A 17824-nucleotide genomic window follows, 5' to 3' on the forward strand; every position below is an offset into this window, starting at 1 on the left:
TAACGAGGCTTTCTTGTTGTTTCTTTCGTTTTGCCTTAACCAGAGTCGCTTAGAAATCGTTCAACAGGAAAATAAGAACCTGTGTAGCGAAATCCCGGCGGAACTAGCAGATCTAAAAGCATCTGGGGGGCAAGCGCGAGATCGTCAGAATCTTTTTCTGGCGTATTTGGACAGGTTGACCTTTTGTCAGAGCCTCCCAATTCCAGATCCGTAATTTAAATGACTCTGCGCTTGCAGCGTCTATGAGACCTAGCAGATTTGGGAGGAAAAGGTATGGATGTGGGACTTGCAGGAGTTTGTAACGGCACAGATCAGACCTCGACTTTCAGCTCCCCTCCCCCCCCCCCGCCCCACGAGGAACCGTGGGGGACTGGGAAGCCAGGAGTTAAAGTCGGCCCAGGAGCATCTCCGGGACAATCCGCGCGGAGCCTTGGCCCGAGCCTCAGTCTCTCCCCTCCTCTCATTGGCCGGCGCTCTCAGGGTTTCTCCTGTTCCCTCTTCGCCATTGGTCGGGGGCTTTTTTTTCCCCTCAGTCTTTCTCTTCCTCCCCCCTCCCTCTCCCTCGCCCCTCGGACAGGAGCGCACCGCCTGCCCCCAGCTCCTCGAGAAGGGAGGAATTTAGAAAAAAAAAGTTTCCCAGAAGTTTGGATCAGAGGAAGGACGGGAAGACCACGGGAGGAAGAGGGAGAGGGAGGAGAGAAAGGGAGAGGGAGGAGGGAGAGAGAATAAAAAAAAGATGAAGTCCAGTCTGCACAGCCTGTGAGCGCCTGCCCGGGTGGGTGGGAAGCAGGACTCGGGCGCTCATGCAGCGAGCGGGTAGCGCTCGGGGCGCTCGTTCCTAGGGGCTGGGGCAGCCCGGGACGTCGGTCCGAGCCGGCGGCGGAGGGCGCAGGGGGAGGGTGCCGAGGACCCGCAAAGCCGCCGCCTCAGTCTCGGCCGCCTCGCCGCCGCCTCTCCCGGGCCCGGCCCGGCGGGCGCTCGGAGCGTGAGGGCTCGGGCTGCTCCCTCTGTAGCGGGGGCGAGCGGGGGCCGGGGTGCGGGCGGCTAAGATGAGTGAAAGGAGAAGATCTGCAGTCGCCCTGAGCTCGCGAGCACATGCCTTCTCCGTTGAAGCCTTGATCGGCTCAAATAAAAAGCGGAAGCTGCGAGACTGGGAGGAGAAGGGGCTGGACCTGTCCATGGAGGCGCTGAGCCCCGCGGGCCCACTCGGAGACACGGAGGACGCGGCCGCGCACGGCCTGGAGCCTCACCCGGGTGAGTGCGTAGGGCCAGAACACGGGAGGCGGGCGGAGAAGGGGCGCCGGGCGGCCAGCGGGCGGGGAGAGTGGCGAGGAGGAAGGCCCTGGCGGTGACGACGTCTTGCTCCAACCCGGGTTTCTTTTTCTTTGCGCAAATGCCTTGAGCCTTCCCCAAATTCGCCGGAACCAATTTGGGGGAACTGGCCTGAGCCTTGCAGTTTCGTCGCCAGCCTCAAGCCAGGAGGCCTTCTTGCTCGCATCCCCTTCTCTTTCTGGGAGCAGAATGCAGTGTTCACGGTGCCCGCAGCTGCGGGGGCTGCAGGCCCCGGGGGTTAAGAGGGGCGCCGATGCAAGGCAACGGCGGGAGCGGAGAGGAGCTGGGACTCGCTTCTGAGAGGTCCGAGGACTGGCACGGAGTTCTCGGTCCGACACCCGTGTGGGAATTGCCCAGTTTGTCCCATTTAGCCTTCAACCTCGGTCCTTTCCCTTTCCCCACCAACTTTTCTGGGACTCAAGTTGTGTTTCTCCTAATGCCCGTGACGAGGGAGCATAATTATATTTCTACTAAGTTGGCATTTGTGGAAAGAGGAATGGATTTTAGCCCGCTTACCCTGCGCCCTGGGCCACTCTTCAGGGCCCACATCTCTGCGTATTTGTGGGGATCAGTGCAGCAACGTGTCTTGGATCTGTGCGCATTCTATGCACGTTATATACACACAAAACGTAAAACAGCGGGCGGATGTCTACATCAGTACTTTAACAGAACCCTAGGAAGGGGGGAAAACAACGTTTTGTATTAAGTGCCAAGATTTCAACTGTGCAAAACACAGGGGGAACAGCTGTTGTCGGAAGAATTTTGCCCGCGCGCGCGCGCGCGAGCGCGCGAGCGCGCACACACTCAACGCTCGCAGCGGCTTGGTTTAGCGCTTCAGAAACTTTCCAGCCAGGATTTCTAAAACTTTTCTGGAGGTGCTCCTGCCGACCAGCTAGGGCTGGGGAGTAGATTTGGGTCAGAGCGCCGGCAAGTCGGAAGGGGAGGGCTGCCCGCAAAGGGATGGGGCTGGCCACAGGCCCAGGAGCTTGGGGACCCAGCTTGGGGCCCAGGAGCTTGGGGGCTGGAAAGCTGGCCGACCCAAGGAGAGACAGCTGTCGCTTACATTTTCTCTTTCGGCAGTGACAGTTCAATTTCCATGCTCCTGAGGCTAATAATAACGCGATTAGCGGGTGACCTGCAGAGACAGAGTTTTATGAATTCTCCGTGTTCTTGCGGCCGGTTACGGTATTTGGGTTTCGTGCTGGGGAATTATTTTTATTAGTCGATGAAAAGAAAATTAAAAGGAGATTTATTTCGTCTGCTCAAGCCTTTCCCTGTATTTGGATGCGGGTGCCTGTCCACGCGGACCCCTGTGTGGGCAATCCAGAAAGGAACGCATGGCTAATGTGTGTTTCTCATCTCTGGCCAGACCCTATTTCCTCACCATACTTATTTGTTGTCAGAATCTCGTTTGGGCCTTCACACAGTTTAGTGGAAGTTTTCTCAGGCCTTATGACAACTCACGATTGGGGATGTAGTTTATTTTATTTTCCCGATGGTGGAAAAGGCAGAAGTTATTTAACTGAGTATGGCAGACGCCCTGTCCCGTCCACGGGTACTTTTCTCTGGGAGGGGTGTACAGGTCGTAGGGAGCCCGTGTAGGGTCTTGTGTTCAAAAGGACCAACATGTGGGATCATAATGAGACTCAACTGGCAGTTTTCTTTCCGCCGTCCTTCTCAGAAAATAATGGGGAGAAAAAAATGAGGATTTGGGACAAGGAGAGACCAGTCCAGGGATGTGAACACGAGAGCCTGGTGTCCAGAATGCTGTTTCCTGGCTCCCGCGGGATGGGGGTAGGGGGTGAGGACCTAACATAGAACTTTACATAATAGAGAGGTCAGTTGACCAGTTCTCATTACCTTTGTCACTTTTTTTTTTTTTAAAGGAAAAGATGGGCGTTTGGGTTAGAGAAAACGAAATATGTTTGTGGGGCAAAGGTCTGGTAGGGAAGAAGTCGGAAGTCAAAAGCACTCGCGGGCCCTCTGCGGAGCCGGGCTGCGTGCAGCTGGGCCGGTCCCGTCGTGGGCCGAGGGGATCTCCAAGTTGGAGTTCCCGTAGTGGCCAAGACTTTCTTTTGAACAGGACGAACAGGATGTAGGATGAAAAAAATATCTTTCAGAAAAAGCGTGCTCTGATGTGGAGACTTGGCAGTCAGGAGAGTGGAGCAGGCAGAGCTTTGGGCTTTAAGCAGGGTAGTAGAAGGCACGCCAGGGCTTGGAGTTCCCTATAGGCCTTTCTTTTTGTCTTTAATACAGCGCCCTAACAAATACAAAGGCAGAGCCACATTTAATGGTGTGTGTATGGTGGTGGAGGCGGGAAAGGGGGCGCGGGCGACTCCATTATGCCCAGGGCCGAGTCTCTAGCCGGCTGGGCCTCGCAATTATCGTTAAACTTTCTTCTCCCGATTAGGAGAAGAGGGGGCTGGACCCACTGCGTGACTCGCCGGCCCTAGGCCGAAAAGAAGTCAGGAACAGAAAAAAACCCACAGAGACAAAGGGAATATTGCCAAGGGGCTGGGGAAGGATTAAACAAACATGCACACGTACACAGGCCACCCGCCTTAGAGAAGAGTATTTATCATTCTCACCATACCCTCCCTGACTGGTACCATCGTTTTCAGCCCTCCCTCAAAATTCTGGGATCCTCAGACAACCGAAGCGTCCGATTTTAATGCTTAAGTTTTTTTCAAAGACGTGGCTTTTTGCTTTTTCACAGCCCGTTTTTCTTTCGACGTCCGGACAGAGCTGGCTTTAGTTGGCGCCGAGCGCCCGCAGCCTGGGGCACCAACCTGCATAAGCGGGGAGACCAGCCCGGCCTGCTCGCTGTAGGCCCTCACACATCAGAGGACACACAGTATGTATTTCAAAGATTTCCACCGAGCCTGGTGGTCCCAAAAAACCCTGAGGCCCTCAGGGCCTTGGAGAAGGGCCTGTGAGGTACCCTCATTTTTACACCCAGGCCAGCGCTCCAGTCTTTTGGAGAAGCCGCTAGCACTCAGCCTCTGCGGGCTGGGGACGGTCTCAAAGCCGGTCTCTGAAAAGCCTGGCTCTCGGGTCGGCTTGCCCCCGCCTCTCATACAGCAGCAACGGAGGAAACTTTCGAGCCAGGATCGCCGGGAACAGCTGCTCCGGCTGCGGCCTTGGAAGTATATTTCAGGCACGCGGCGGCGCCATCTGCGCTCGGACCGCAGCCCCGGCTCCACCCGGCTTCCCCAGCTCGGGTTTGGGTCTTTCCCGCCCAAACCCACAGCCGAGTGAGGCCGAGGCCCGATCCCCCGCGGAGAAAAATAATTTAAACCTTCTGCGATGGGATTTCCCCCTCCGGAGCCCGCGGGCCTGAGCTTCGCAGCCAAGGCGCTCGGCGGCCTAAGGAGGTGGCGACGCACGCGGGTGGGCACACAAAGCAGGCACACACAATAACGCGAGGGAGATCCGCACTCCGCGCACACGTGCACACAAGTCAGGCGCTCGCCTTCTCCCAGGCACCCGGCTGCGCAACCCCTAGTGAAATGAGACAAGAAAATTCCTCGCAGTGCCCCACGCACTTGCTTCCTTCGAGTTAGCGAGACAAACTGGTCACGGGAATTAATCTGCCGGTTTACGGCTTGTTTGCTCAGAGTAGAGCTCCAAGATTTTAATCCTGACATCACCCCTCTACCCACTCCCAACCCCCTAATACGGGAACATTAGGGTCACAACGGAAGAAGTGACTCTTTATTGATGTTTAAGTAATGGAGAAAAGGCGATGAGTTTGAAGCCAGTGGGGAGAACGTACTTGTGCGAGGCAAGCACCAGCCAGGGCGCAGGCCGGGGCTTGGACCGCAGTGTATGGGTATGCGGCGCTCTGGGCAAGACGCCAAGGGTCTTTCTCGGGTAGAACTCCGGTTCCTTGGCGGTGCGTGCGTCCCGGCACCGGCGCAGGCCTCGAAGTGCCGGGTCTGCGCCCTGCGAACAAGCCAAGTGTAGGACCTGATGAACGTGCCCAAAGCTCCCGGCTGCCAGGTCAAAACGGCCTTCCGCAGTGGCTGCCTCTTTGGTCAGTGACCTTGTGCCACGATTCTGAAAGGGAGTGAAGGGGTAGGCAAGATCTGAATTCGTTGTAGGCCGGTTAAGGATGGTGGTTTGCTGGGGCATGACTGCCAAATGCCTTTTTCGCGCTCTGCTCGGACAGTGGCTAAATTAGTGCCTTCTGGATGTACGGGGCTGGGAGAGCGCGCCACAATGACCCCCGCGCGGTGGGGAGGGTTATGGAGACGTTCTGCGTAAAGCTCCGGTCCTGGAGTGGTGGCACGATAGAAGGCACTCAGAAAAAGGAGATAATTCCAACCCATTCTGTCCCATAGATGGAGCAAACTGATCGAGGGCAGTGGGGAGGACAGGGAATGCGGAAAACCCTGGTGCCCAGAGTTTGGACTGTGTTGGAAGAAATGGAGTGGGCTGTGGTTTGCACCTCCGCAGGTCGCCCCCATACCCCGCCTCCACCTCCTCCGGGGGGTTCAGAAACCCACGTGAAGCGTGCGGAAGGCGCGCGCGCGGGTGGGACGGGTTGCCCTCGTTTCTTCGCTACTCGGTGCAGGGCAGCCCCTTTGCCCGGCTGGCTTCACAGCCACCTCTACCCCTCGGAGACCGTTCCGAAGAGCACAAGCGTAACGGGCGGCGAAGGCTTTCCTGGACAGATCAGCTTCCAGCCTCCGTGCGCAGCGATTCTGAATTCGCGTCTTCTACGCCCCACCCAACGCTCTTTCTTATTGAACACTTTATTTGGATTCAGAGCTAGCCACTTCAGGTTTCCTGATTTTATAGGTAAAACTTCCAGAAAGAAAAGTTCACGAGGTGACGTTCATGCAGGGGGAAGGGGGAATTAAATTTCTTACGGTGGGGTTCGGATTGAAATTATATTCACGCATACCCGCTGCCGTTTTCCTGTGCACCTCCACCCCATTCCTTCAAATGGTATCATGAACAGCTTTTAATTATTAAAGAAAATTTGTTTAACATATTTAGTTAATATACCCGGCACGTAAGGAGTAAGTGAAGAATGGTATGAAATGCCTAACCTGGGAGCCAAAACTAAAATGATTGGGTATTGGTGGTTTGTGTTCCCCCGTTTATTTGTATCATTTCCTTGTGTGGACGAGAGTTTAATGGAAGCAAGTCCGTCATCATTAATCCTTCATATTGGGCCACAAAGAGGGAGGGACAAATACATTTTGGCTCAGAAGACTGAACTATTTTGTTCGTCTAAGCCTCTCCAAGGGCATTGCTAGTATTACGGAGTGAAATATTCCAGGTCTGTGACAGTCATTTTCTCTATTGCCAAAATTATAATATTTATAAGATGAGAGCACTTTTTTTTTTTGAGATTCTTATTATGGACTCTAGTAGAAGTTTATTTCTCACACCTGGGAGAAAAATGATTACTTCTTAAATCTGGTAGTTTCTTCTCTAGGTGACTGTAGATTAAAAAAAAAAAAAAAAAAAAAAAGCCAGGCTGAACTGTGCAAACTCCACAGGGATAAAGAACAGATTGGCATTTCACTTTCCTTTTTGGAAATGCAGAGATCTGTCCAATGATTATTCTGGGGGTGTAGCTGGTTATTGCTTTCTTACTCCCAAAAGATAAAATAGTTAAGCATGGGGAGAATATTTAAGTGGTTTTCTAGTTTTAACCTTTTGGTATATTTTTCCACAGCGAAACGTAGGGCGCTGGTGGAACGTGGAATCTTTCCCCCTTCTTTCTCTCGTCCATATGGTTTATTTTTGCTTTGCCTTTTCTGGTTTCTAGTGAGCTTTGAATTTTATATGTGCATGACTGAGATACTCAGGGGTCTGTACTGGGAACAGCAATTAGCAAATTTTGAAATTAGGGTCTGTTTACACTTCTTTGGGCAAGGATAATTATTAGTTAATTTAAGTGAGGCCCTCACTCTAAGTGTCAGGGTGGAAAATGAGACTCAGTAGGGAGGACCGGGGGTGAAATGGGAAGAGGTGGGGAATTAAAGCAACTGGTGACGACAAATCAACATTTATTCCCTGCCATTAATGGCTTCACTTTGAGGCAGGGCAGGACGTTTTTTGCTGACTACAAACTGATGATGAGCTTTTGATACCGGAGGTGAAAATAGGCCTTGAAATCACTACTTTTTATTCTGTACTTTTTTTTTATCAGCCAATGTCTAGTTCTGCCCTTTATACATAAGTATATGCAGGATATTTTAAAAGTATTTACACAAGTGTATGTGTTTTATACACAAATTTATGTGTGAACTTTAAGTTCTGAATGGGACATAGATAAAATTGCAGAGAAAGGAAACTGCTTTTGTGTGTGTGTGTGTGTGTGTGTGTGGAGCCAGTTTAACAAATTGGGAACACCTAAAATCTGGGGGTGAGAAATTTTGTCATCTCTAAGTATCCTTCGACAATTCAAGAGTATCCCCAGACCTGGAACTTCTAGTTATTGGTGTTTTTATTTAATTCTCAAATTAATTGATGATTTTGACTAAAGCCTAAGAGAAAACAGCAGAAAATGAGACTGTGCCGATGCAATTTAAAAGAACGAGGAGAGTGGAAATTTTTCTAAATTTGGCTTTTAATTTTGTGAATAATGCCATCTTCATTTTGGATGGACAGGAGCTGCCTTGTATTCTGAAGAGTAACTTCATGTTCTTCCATGCAGAGAGCTAACGGAACCACTAAGAGGAATCTGGATAATAATAATGGTTAATAGAAATAGTGAGAGAAACAGTGTGATTTGGGGGAAATAATTTAAGAATATAGGAAATATATTCAACATCTTGTCCCTATTTGTCCTCTTATATTTTCTACAATATAGTTGCTGAGGTTCAAATTCGCTGTTTCCAAATTGCCACACACTTTAGAGGATTACAGCAACAACAAAACACCAGCCCCTGATTGTGGATTGCAGAACTAATCTGCTAATACAGCCTTCGTTTGGAAACCAAAATGCTACAGATCACAGTAGAGTTCCCTTTACAAGGATCACTGGAGGTCGTTACACACCTAGACGGATCCTTAGAGTTTCAACGCCTAGTTCTCAACCGGGTGAACCGAAATTCTGACCCCGAACACCCCCTGCCTTTCCTTTACTGTCCCACAGCCCAGAACGTGATGTCAAAGCCCCAGACAAGGGCTCGGAGTGCAGTTCGCCCCCCTGTATTTCCCCTCCCTCCTCACTTCCCCTCACCCCGACCTGGTCCCCTCCTCCAACCTCCTACACACACGTTGGTAGCTCATTTTTTCACCCCCTCAAAAAACTTTCAGATGACGTTTCACCGAGGAAGGCATTGGGATTGCATCTCTTTTCGAGAAACCATCCCTGGGAAACCAGGGCCGCTCGGGTGACCTTCACGAGTCGGCCAATTGGGCCGCGGCTGCGGCTGCCCGTTCTCCGCCCCTCGCTCGGGTCTCGGCGGCCTCGCGGGGCGGGAGCGGCGGCCGGGCCTCGGGGAGCGCGGCCCGCGTTCCTGCTCCGGCGCTCGGGGCTCCGCCTGGCCGATCCGCAGGGCCGCGTGGGCCCGGGGTTGCCGCGGGGCCTTTGAAACCTGTGCCGGCATCCTGAGGGATGGTGGGTGCTTTTCTCAGCTCTGCTTACGTCCTGGGGACTATGGGGGAAATCAGAAAGGCTTTGGTGAAAGATTGTCGTCCCCACTCCCCCCAAAAAAATCAGGGGAAAAAACCCCCAAACCAACCTCAAATCAGACAGCACCCAAGGATCTTACACCTCGCGCCCTGAGGGGAGTTTGAGCTTTTGCTTTCATCAGACTGAAGAAATTTTTGAGGAATCAAACTCACTTCAAAGATCAGCAATTAGAAACCAAGAATCCCTCGGCTTGTAGGATTTTTAATCTCTAACCATTTCCAAATGGGTAATTCTAGGGTCAGTCAATATCACAGCCAGTCCATTAAAAAGGAAGGTCATTATGTCGGTTCGAGACACACATGATCCCCGAGTGCGTAGGACTCATAACCGCAGAGATGTCCCCCTCCCAGAAACCCGGCATTGCCCACCGAGACAAAGGGACAGCAGGCAATTGTTCTTTGCATTGTTCTTGGAGATTTAAAACAATGAAATAATTCTTTTCTTAAAAAAAAAAAAAACAAAGAAACCACCCATCTTTACCAAACCGATTGAGAAATGACTATATTCTGTAAGAAGCCAGACAGACGGCTTCCCTTCAAGAGCTCAGCGTTAGCTGAGAGGGAAGTCCCGCCTCGAGGCATCCTGCCTCCAAAGCATCAATCACACCAGGCCCCAAGGGCCCAGAATTTTAACCTAAGGGTAAGGTGACTTGGGTGGTTCAGGCCTTATGTTTTTGCTTCTGAAAAATAAATACTTGCTTTTCACAGTGGGGAGAGGCAAGCATTTGGGCCAATAAATGATTGTGAACGCAGCAATGCTTTCCCTGGATATGACAAATCTTCCTTAATTCAGAAGTCTAATACTTTGATTTCTTTATTTGTTTGCAGCAAAGCTGGGGAGGGGCTATGTGTATATATATCTATATACCTATGTGCTATATAGGAAAAAAAGGGCTTAGAAAATTAATCGTATATGCAAGCTTGCAGAGGAATACTGAATTGTAAAACGTTTCAGAAGCCTTAATTGCTTATGTGGATATCTATGAGTCTTCACTATACTACAAATCTTTTGACACAGGCCCTCGTGTTCTAGATTATATCCATGTATTAAAGTAGGAAGAGGGCTATACTAGCTTAAATTAGACCTAGATTCTAGTGCTAGTTTTGTCATTAATGTTGGAACCAGGGATATTTGTTTTAAAGGAGGACATATAAATGTTGAAAAAAATGTTTTAAAGTTGTTTTATAGTAACTGATGAGGCCTTAGTTCCTGGTTTGTGAGATGCAAGAGAGGCTTAAATAACACCTGAAGCCCCATTAGCTATAAGATTCTGTGATCTTGTTATCATAAAAAAAAAATTTTTTTTTCTCCTGATGCACTTTGGCTATCACTTGACTCATCCCTTACTTTGTTTGAATGAGGGAAGTTTTACTGCAGTTGTAGAAAGTAACAGTAATAGCAACACAAGGCCAAAAAAAAAAAAAAAAGATTTTTACAGCTAGAATTAAGAGCTTCCATAAAGCTCTTGAAAAGTTTTTAGATTAATATCACATGTTCAGAAGTCCTGGATCAGTGATTTCTAGTCTTTTGTGTTTGATGTAATCTATTGTTTGTGTGAATGCCCAGGACCCTCCTACTAAAAGAGTTCTATGGCATTAGTGAATTTCAAGGAAATATAAGTTATTTATGCTTTGAACATTTTTTTGTGCCATTCTCAGAAATAGCTGGAAAAACTCTATGGATTTGACAAATGAAGAATGAGAAAAACAGCTTCATCACTGGTAAACTAAATTGGTGGACCACCCTTCCCACCTGCCTCCATCCCCCCAAAATCAGTTGCCCCTCATTTCTATTTGAGCCTAATGGAAAGCACTAGTAACTATTTTCCATGTCCAGTCTGCTAAGCCGAGATCTTGATCTGGCAGAGTTGTGAGAATGCTAAAAGGATGACTTAGTAACAGGCAAAACGCTTGTCAACAAGATAGATCAGAAGACAGCTTAGTGTTCAAGATCTCTCTATTCATAGCTGCTGAACTTGAGGGCAGGGTCAGACAAAAAACTGGGCCCAGGACACACCTAAGAGGGTTTCTCATGTTTCTGTCTTGTGGGACTTTATTTCCTTACAGACTGGTACAGCTGGACTTCAAACCCCAGTGACAGTTCCCCACCCTCAGTTGATGCCCCATTCTCTGCAGCCCCAGCCCCTGTGCAGACCTCTGTCATCATGGAGCTTGTAGATTTACTAGTCATCCTCTGTCACTACTGCCCTATAAACTGCTGTGGGGCAGGGATGTTGTCTTCATTGTTTTTGTATCTCCAGAGCCTGGCACAAGTGGCTGGCACAGAGCAAATACTTAGTAAATGATAAAAGTATAATGATAATGATAACACAACAAGAACAATGATAACAAATTTATTGAACACTATGTGCCAGCCACTGTGCTAAGTTTTATATATATACATATATTCCAAATGCAATATGTAACGATTATATATATATTCCAAATAATAATATATAACAATTATATATATATGTATGATTTTCCAAAACACTCTAATGAGATAATTACTCCTATTATCATTACTATTTGTTACAATGAATGGATTGTAGGATGGTTAAAAACTCAGGTTTCTGGAGTTAAACAGCTTGTGTCTGAGCCCTACTTCCAACACTTGCTAGTTGTATGACCTTGGGCAAGTTACTTAATCTCTCTCAACCCCAGTTTCTGCATTGGTAATAATAAATGTATTCATCAAAAGGTGTTTGTGAGGATTAAATGAGATAGTGCACATTGAAGGAACAAAGGATTTAGCACGGTGCCTGTTATTCCTATCAACTGAGTTGACAGTGATTACTTACCTTAGTGACCAGTTTAAATAAGAAATTGTTGCAAATCGTAATCTATTGTAGCCACCACCCCCTCCCCCAGACTTTTGCTTTAAATGGGATGTTTGGGACTTGGAGTGGGATTCGTACTTGGTGTATAGCGTGTGGCTGGAAACAGAGTACAGGATTTTAAGCAGGCATGGCTTAATCAAATCAAATTAAACTTTGAGAGCCATTGCTATTTAGGGTTCCACTGAGGCAAAAAGCCAGCACCTGAGTGAACACTGAAGGGAGGGAGAGAGGGCTTCCAAGGGTGGGGATCAGCCCTCTGGCATACGGTAGGAAGAGGGGGTGGGCAGAGGGTGGGGCTGGGGAGCCTCAGCTTTACCAGCTCTTCAGGGACTCAGCTCTGGCAGCAGACAGAGGGGCCTTTCTGGATGCAGGAAAGTGGAATAACATGAGCATGTTTCTCTTTGGTTAGTTTTTGGAACCTAGAAATCCCCCCAAATTCAGGTTTTATCGTATAGGAGACAAAGAACATTCATTTTCATAAGGCTTTGTTTGTAAAGCCTGTATTCTGATGGACCCCCAGGATTCTGGGCAAAATGAGCCAGTTGCACCGATTAGCTGAGGCTGCAGTGAAGGAGTTTTAGGTGCCCTTGGTTGAGTTAAAAGAAGGGGGGGGTGGAGGGGAAGGGACTAAATGAAAGGAAAACCTATAACTAAGCAGACTGTTCGGGAAGAAGACACTGGGAAGTCTTTTTCCAGGGAAACAGCAGAAGCTGCAGCCATTCTGTTAGAACTCACATCTGGCTGCACAGTTTTGCACCGTTTTCTTCCTTCCAGAAAACAGAAGGCTGGATTTGATCATTTACTATTTTTTTTTTTAAATAGTTACACCCCAGACTTTGTTTATATTGATTCTCCGCCGCAGAGGAAGAAGGTGCATTCCCGGGGAAGAGGAACAGAGAAAGGATCTCTCCCAAGGCCTCCCTCCTTCAAGGGGCCCGGGGCCCTTCACCAGCAGCACTCAGGTCCTGCCTGGCCATTCAGAGGAGGGAGCTGCTCTGCCCTGGCTGGAAGGCAGGTCTCGGTCTTCAAAATAGACTCTCTGCTCCACATTTTATCAGATGTTTCCATACTTCCAATCTTACAAGCATCATATTATCTCAGTGTCCCCACAGCGCTAACCATAAGAGCTTTCATGGCTAGAGGGTACCAGGCACCGTGCTGATGGTCTTACATTCTCTCACTGTATGCACCCAATAGTCCTTCAAGGGAGGTAATTGTTTCCCCATTTACACATGAGGATATTGAGACTCAAATAACTTGCCCACAGACACACAACTCCAGTTCACTTTAGCTGGTGTGGCCAGAATTTAAACCCAGCTCCATGTGGCTCCAGAGTCAATGTCTTAACCACTAGACTGTATTGCTCCCCCCTGCGGATGACTCTTCAGTGCTGTGGAGAGAACTTTGAACTTGTGTAGATGGAAATTTATGCTTGCTGTCCGTACTGTCCCCCCAAACCAATTCTTAAATCATAAACGAGAGAGAGCTCATTTATAGTTTCTGGGTCTCTATCTTCCTTTCCTATGGTTGTTAGTCCCTCTAGCCCTAAGGTGCCTTCTTCATACCTGCTGGTAGAAGCCGCTGTGACAGCGATCACAGGGTTGAGTTTCTGCACCATGGTTGTTGGAACGGGGCGAGTGCAGCCTTCCCAGCGTGACTTGCTTTTCTTTGAGTTTAATGCACAGAAATCTTAGTGTCTGAAATGCGGTGGCTACATATTGATTTTGATCTAAAGCCTCCTCATCCTAAATCCCCTCATGCAGTGAAATTAAGGGGAAACTTTAACTGCTCTGTTTTACCCATTCCCTTCTCCATTCACAACGGGATGGATGGCATCTTACTGGTAATTGATTCAAAATGGAACAGCTTAGGAACGTATCAGTTGCAGTGACGAGCAATTCGTGCATTTCTAAGTACTGTTGATTTTTTCGAACTCAGCAATCACAGCTGAAATCCCTTTGCCGTGGATTGAATTTACAAAGGAGGAGATTCTGATTTCCACAGTGGCTTCTTTCTAATGCCCAAGGATTAGGAAACTGCCTTGAGGACCCACAGCAAGTACACTCACTCTCAGAGTCATGGCTTTAACTTTAACCTCTGAGTGACTGCTCTGATTCATTTATTTTGCAACAGCTCTATTAGAGCAGCCTAGTTCCGTGTGGGATCAGTGATTTGCAGAAATCTCTCATTCCGATAAACACTTACACTCTGAGCTCCTTTACTCTTCTGACCCACTGTAAGTGGTTGTGATTTCAGCAGTGAGTTTCAGGGAAATTCACAACGGGTTTCAAGTGTTTGGTCGACCTGTTCACTGTCTTTGCATCATTTCCTACCCTCTCCTCCACTCTGAGTAACCTTCCTCACTTAGGAAGTCTCATGCCTCCAACAGGGATTTGTAGAAAAACTACCCCCACCCCGACCTCCGATTTCAGTGTGTGGACTTTAGCATTAATGTATTTCCTTGCTGTTTAACTGTAAGGTCTATCATATTCCTGTCTGTTGTGCGCAGTGATAGAAAAATGGCTTTTAGAAGCTAAAAAGAGGAAGACGTAAAGTCAATCTCTGTTTTAAAGCTTTACTTTCTCCTATTGCCCACCTCACTCTGGGCAGGCAGCGACTGATGGGATTTGATATGTTCTTGCAGCAACAGAAGCATATGAATCTCTGGGTCCATTTCCTTTCTCGAGGAACCCATGTGGCACCAAACTCTTGAAGTATAGAGTGTGGCAGAGGATGAGATGAATGCTGCAATCTTGGGTGATTTACTGGATCTCATCCATGAGATCTGTCCATTTAGAACTGCTGCAAGATATGAAACCAGCCAGGCCTTGGCCAGTTCAATGTTCCTTCCGTGTTCAGAGCACTGGTTGTATGACCAGCATCAGTCCTGGGAACATTAGATCCCATCTGCTGCAACTGTGCATTACCCAGATTAGACTGTGACATCACAGAGATTTAAGGCATCTCTGTGATATCCTGACTGGGTGGTAGGTACGGCAGAAGGCACTTCCTGCAGACACAGGACAATCTGACTGCTGTGCGGGTGAGCAAATAGTAAACCAAGCCCTGGCGAGTGTGTGTGTGCATGTGTGAGTGCGCGCGTGTGTGTAGGGAGGGCTGGGCGGGGCGGTGCCTGGGGCATGTTATGGAGAGCTCAGTGTAACGGTTCCCCAGCCTGTGTGGGTGAATTTGTTCCGGATGTTAACATTTTTTCCTTGGAGCTTGACTACATTCTTCTCTTTCTTTGCCTGTCTGTTTTCCTGCCTGTCTGTTAGGCCTCCACAGCTGTGTGGCTCATTGCTGGTGAGTGTTGAGAATGACAGATCTGGCTTTAACGCAAGGGCAATTTGGGGGCATGTGTATAGGTAGATTTTGAGGCCTTCTCATCCAGCGTCTTTCCTAAATTTTGAGGATACTTTTCGGTCCATCATCTTGCCAGCTGGGTACCAACCCTGTGTTGCATTGGATGGACTCTGTTGGGGAATGAGTATGAAATTCTAAAGAAAGCAGACGGTCCTTCATATCCTAGAAGCAGAAGAAACTGGCTGGTGTGGGAAACTAAGACAACAGGTGGAGGCCAAAGAGGCAGGCTTGCGCAACAGTGAAGAGCATGGGGGGGCGGGTCAGGGAGACCAGACCCCTGCACATGGTGCTGGCTGTGTGACCTCGGGCAAGTGACTGACTTCTGTGCCTCCGGTGTATCCATGTAAAATGAGGGTAAGAATACCTGCTGCAAAGCTGTTGTGAGAATTAAGTGAGATAACAAATGCAAAGTGGTTGACACAGTGCCAGGCCCATGGAAAGTGCTCAGTATTACCATGCTCATAATGATATTTTTGGTAAATTGGGAACTCAGAAACTCTTCAGTGTTCTTATGAGAAACCTTTTGGTGAGTGTCAGATAGGGTTGTCCCAAACTACCCTTCTTAGCTTATCTCCACTGCTTGTCCAATTCCTTTTACACAGGCTGACTTAAAAAAAAAAATTGACATACACATTGTGTAAGTTTAAGGTATACAATGTGTTGATTTGATACATTCATATACTGAAATATGATTACCACCTTTTGTGGTCTCAGCAACTTTAAGGTATATAGTACAGTTTGTTGACTATAATCACAATGCTGTGCTTTAGATCTCCAGAACTCATTTATCTTCTAACTGCAAGTTTGTACCCTTTGACTAACATCTCTTTAATTCCCCCACCTCACACCCTAGTAACTACCATTCTACTCTGTTCCTATGAGTTCAGCTTTTAGAAATACAACATATAGGTAAGATCATACAGTATTTGTCTTTCTCTGACTTATTTCTCTCAGCATAATGCCGGCAAGGTCCATTCACATTGTGGCAAATGGTAGGATTTCTTTCTTTCTCCTGGCTGAATAATATTCACACACATACATACACACACTTATATATATATACATATATATGTATGTATATATATTTATATTTATATATCCATTTCTTTATCCACCCATTGATGGTCACTTTATTTTATTTTTTATTTTTATTTTATAATTTATTTTATTGAAGTATAGTTGATTTACAATGTTGTGTTAATTTCTACTGTACAGCAAAGTGATTTAGTTATACATATATGTACATTCTTTTTCATGTTCTTTTCCATTATGGTTTATCACAGGATATTGAATATATTTCCCTGTGCACTTAGTGTGTTTTATATCTTAGCTGTTGTGAATAATACTGCAACAAACATGGAGTGCAGATCTCTTTTTGGGATACTGCATTTCCTTTGGACAGAGGCTAACTTTTATTGTCCCCCATGCAGTTGCTCCTGTCTTGAGTACTTTTCTCCTTCTCCTTCCCTAAAATTTCTTTTGAAGAAAGTTTATCCTACTTTCAAGACTCATCTTAAGCACCTAATATAACAGAATTATTCCAAGATGAAAAAGAATAATTTGATATAAACGTTAATTGGCATGATGTACAGATTCAAACATAGGATGACCTCAGAAGAAAACCGCATATATCCATGCAGAGCTCAAATCCAATTTGGATATTGCCATAGGGAAGAATGTTCTCAGACGTCACCAACATTTTCTTCACTTGGAGTCCGCTATAGGGAACTCCTCTTTTTTTTGGATTCTGTGTTCATTTTATTTTATTTTATTTTATTTATTTATTTTTAATTAATTAATTAATTTATTTTTTGGCTGTGTTGGGTCTTCGTTTCTGTGCGAGGGCTTTCTCCAGTTGCGGCGAGCGGGGGCCACTCTTCATCGCGGTGCGCAGGCCTCTCACTGTCGTGGCCTCTCCCGTTGCGGAGCACAAGCTCCAGACGCACAGGCTCAGTAGTTGTGGCTCACGGGCCTAGCTGCTCCGCGGCATGTGGGATCTTCCCGGACCAGGGCTTGAACCCGTGTCCCCTGCATTGGCAGGCAGATTCTTAACCACTGCGCCACCAGGGAAGCCCCTTATTTTATTTTTTTAAACATCTTTATTGGGGTATAATTGCTTTACAATGGTGTGTTAGTTTCTGCTTTATAATAAAGTGAATCAGCTATACATATACATATATCCCCATATCTCCTCCCTCTTGCATCTCCCTCCTACCCTCCCTATCCCACCCCTCTAGGTGGTCACAAAGCACCGAGCTGATCTCTCTGTGCTATGTGGCTGCTTCCCACTTGGGAACTCCCTTTTAGGGGCCTCTCTGTAATTTCCTCTCAAAATGGTGCCAGTGTGCATCTGTGACTTTATAGTAATAAGGCAGTCTCAGCTAGGTAAACTGCAACTATCAAATGTGTAGCCAAGATGGTAAAAATACAGAGGTTCCCCACTGGCCATCATCATCATAAAGCTCCTCTTGAGGGGAGGTCTTCATTGAGGAATCTGATTAGACCATTTATGAGCAAGGCTCCTGTCCTGCCTCTGGCTTCACAGAATCCCTGCAGACTTTGCATTGCCAGCAGGAGAGTAATTTGAATTTAGTTCTTTCTTTTCTTGGCAGCATATACACCTGTTATCC

At 47.5% G+C, this 17824-nt stretch overlaps 1 protein-coding gene across 2 annotated transcripts in view; it reads left to right on the top strand.

Annotated features, from left to right (window-relative positions):
• The first annotated feature begins 540 nt into the window (after positions 1-540).
• Positions 541-17824, top strand: part of TBX15 (T-box transcription factor 15) — a 109283-nt gene continuing 91999 nt past the window's right edge. Inside the window, exon 1 of one of the 2 annotated variants that reach the window (XM_082458912.1) lies at positions 541-1254. In XM_082458912.1, the coding sequence (XP_082315038.1) occupies positions 1050-1254 (205 nt within the window). In that variant the 5' untranslated portion in view covers positions 541-1049. Of the gene's footprint in view, positions 1255-9302; positions 10714-17824 lie in introns of those variants that run through there. The other variant, XM_082458913.1, reaches the window with a different exon arrangement.

This window comes from Balaenoptera physalus, assembly GCF_965194825.1.
Source record: "Balaenoptera physalus genome assembly, chromosome: 1".
Taxonomy (NCBI): Eukaryota; Metazoa; Chordata; class Mammalia; order Artiodactyla; family Balaenopteridae; genus Balaenoptera; species Balaenoptera physalus.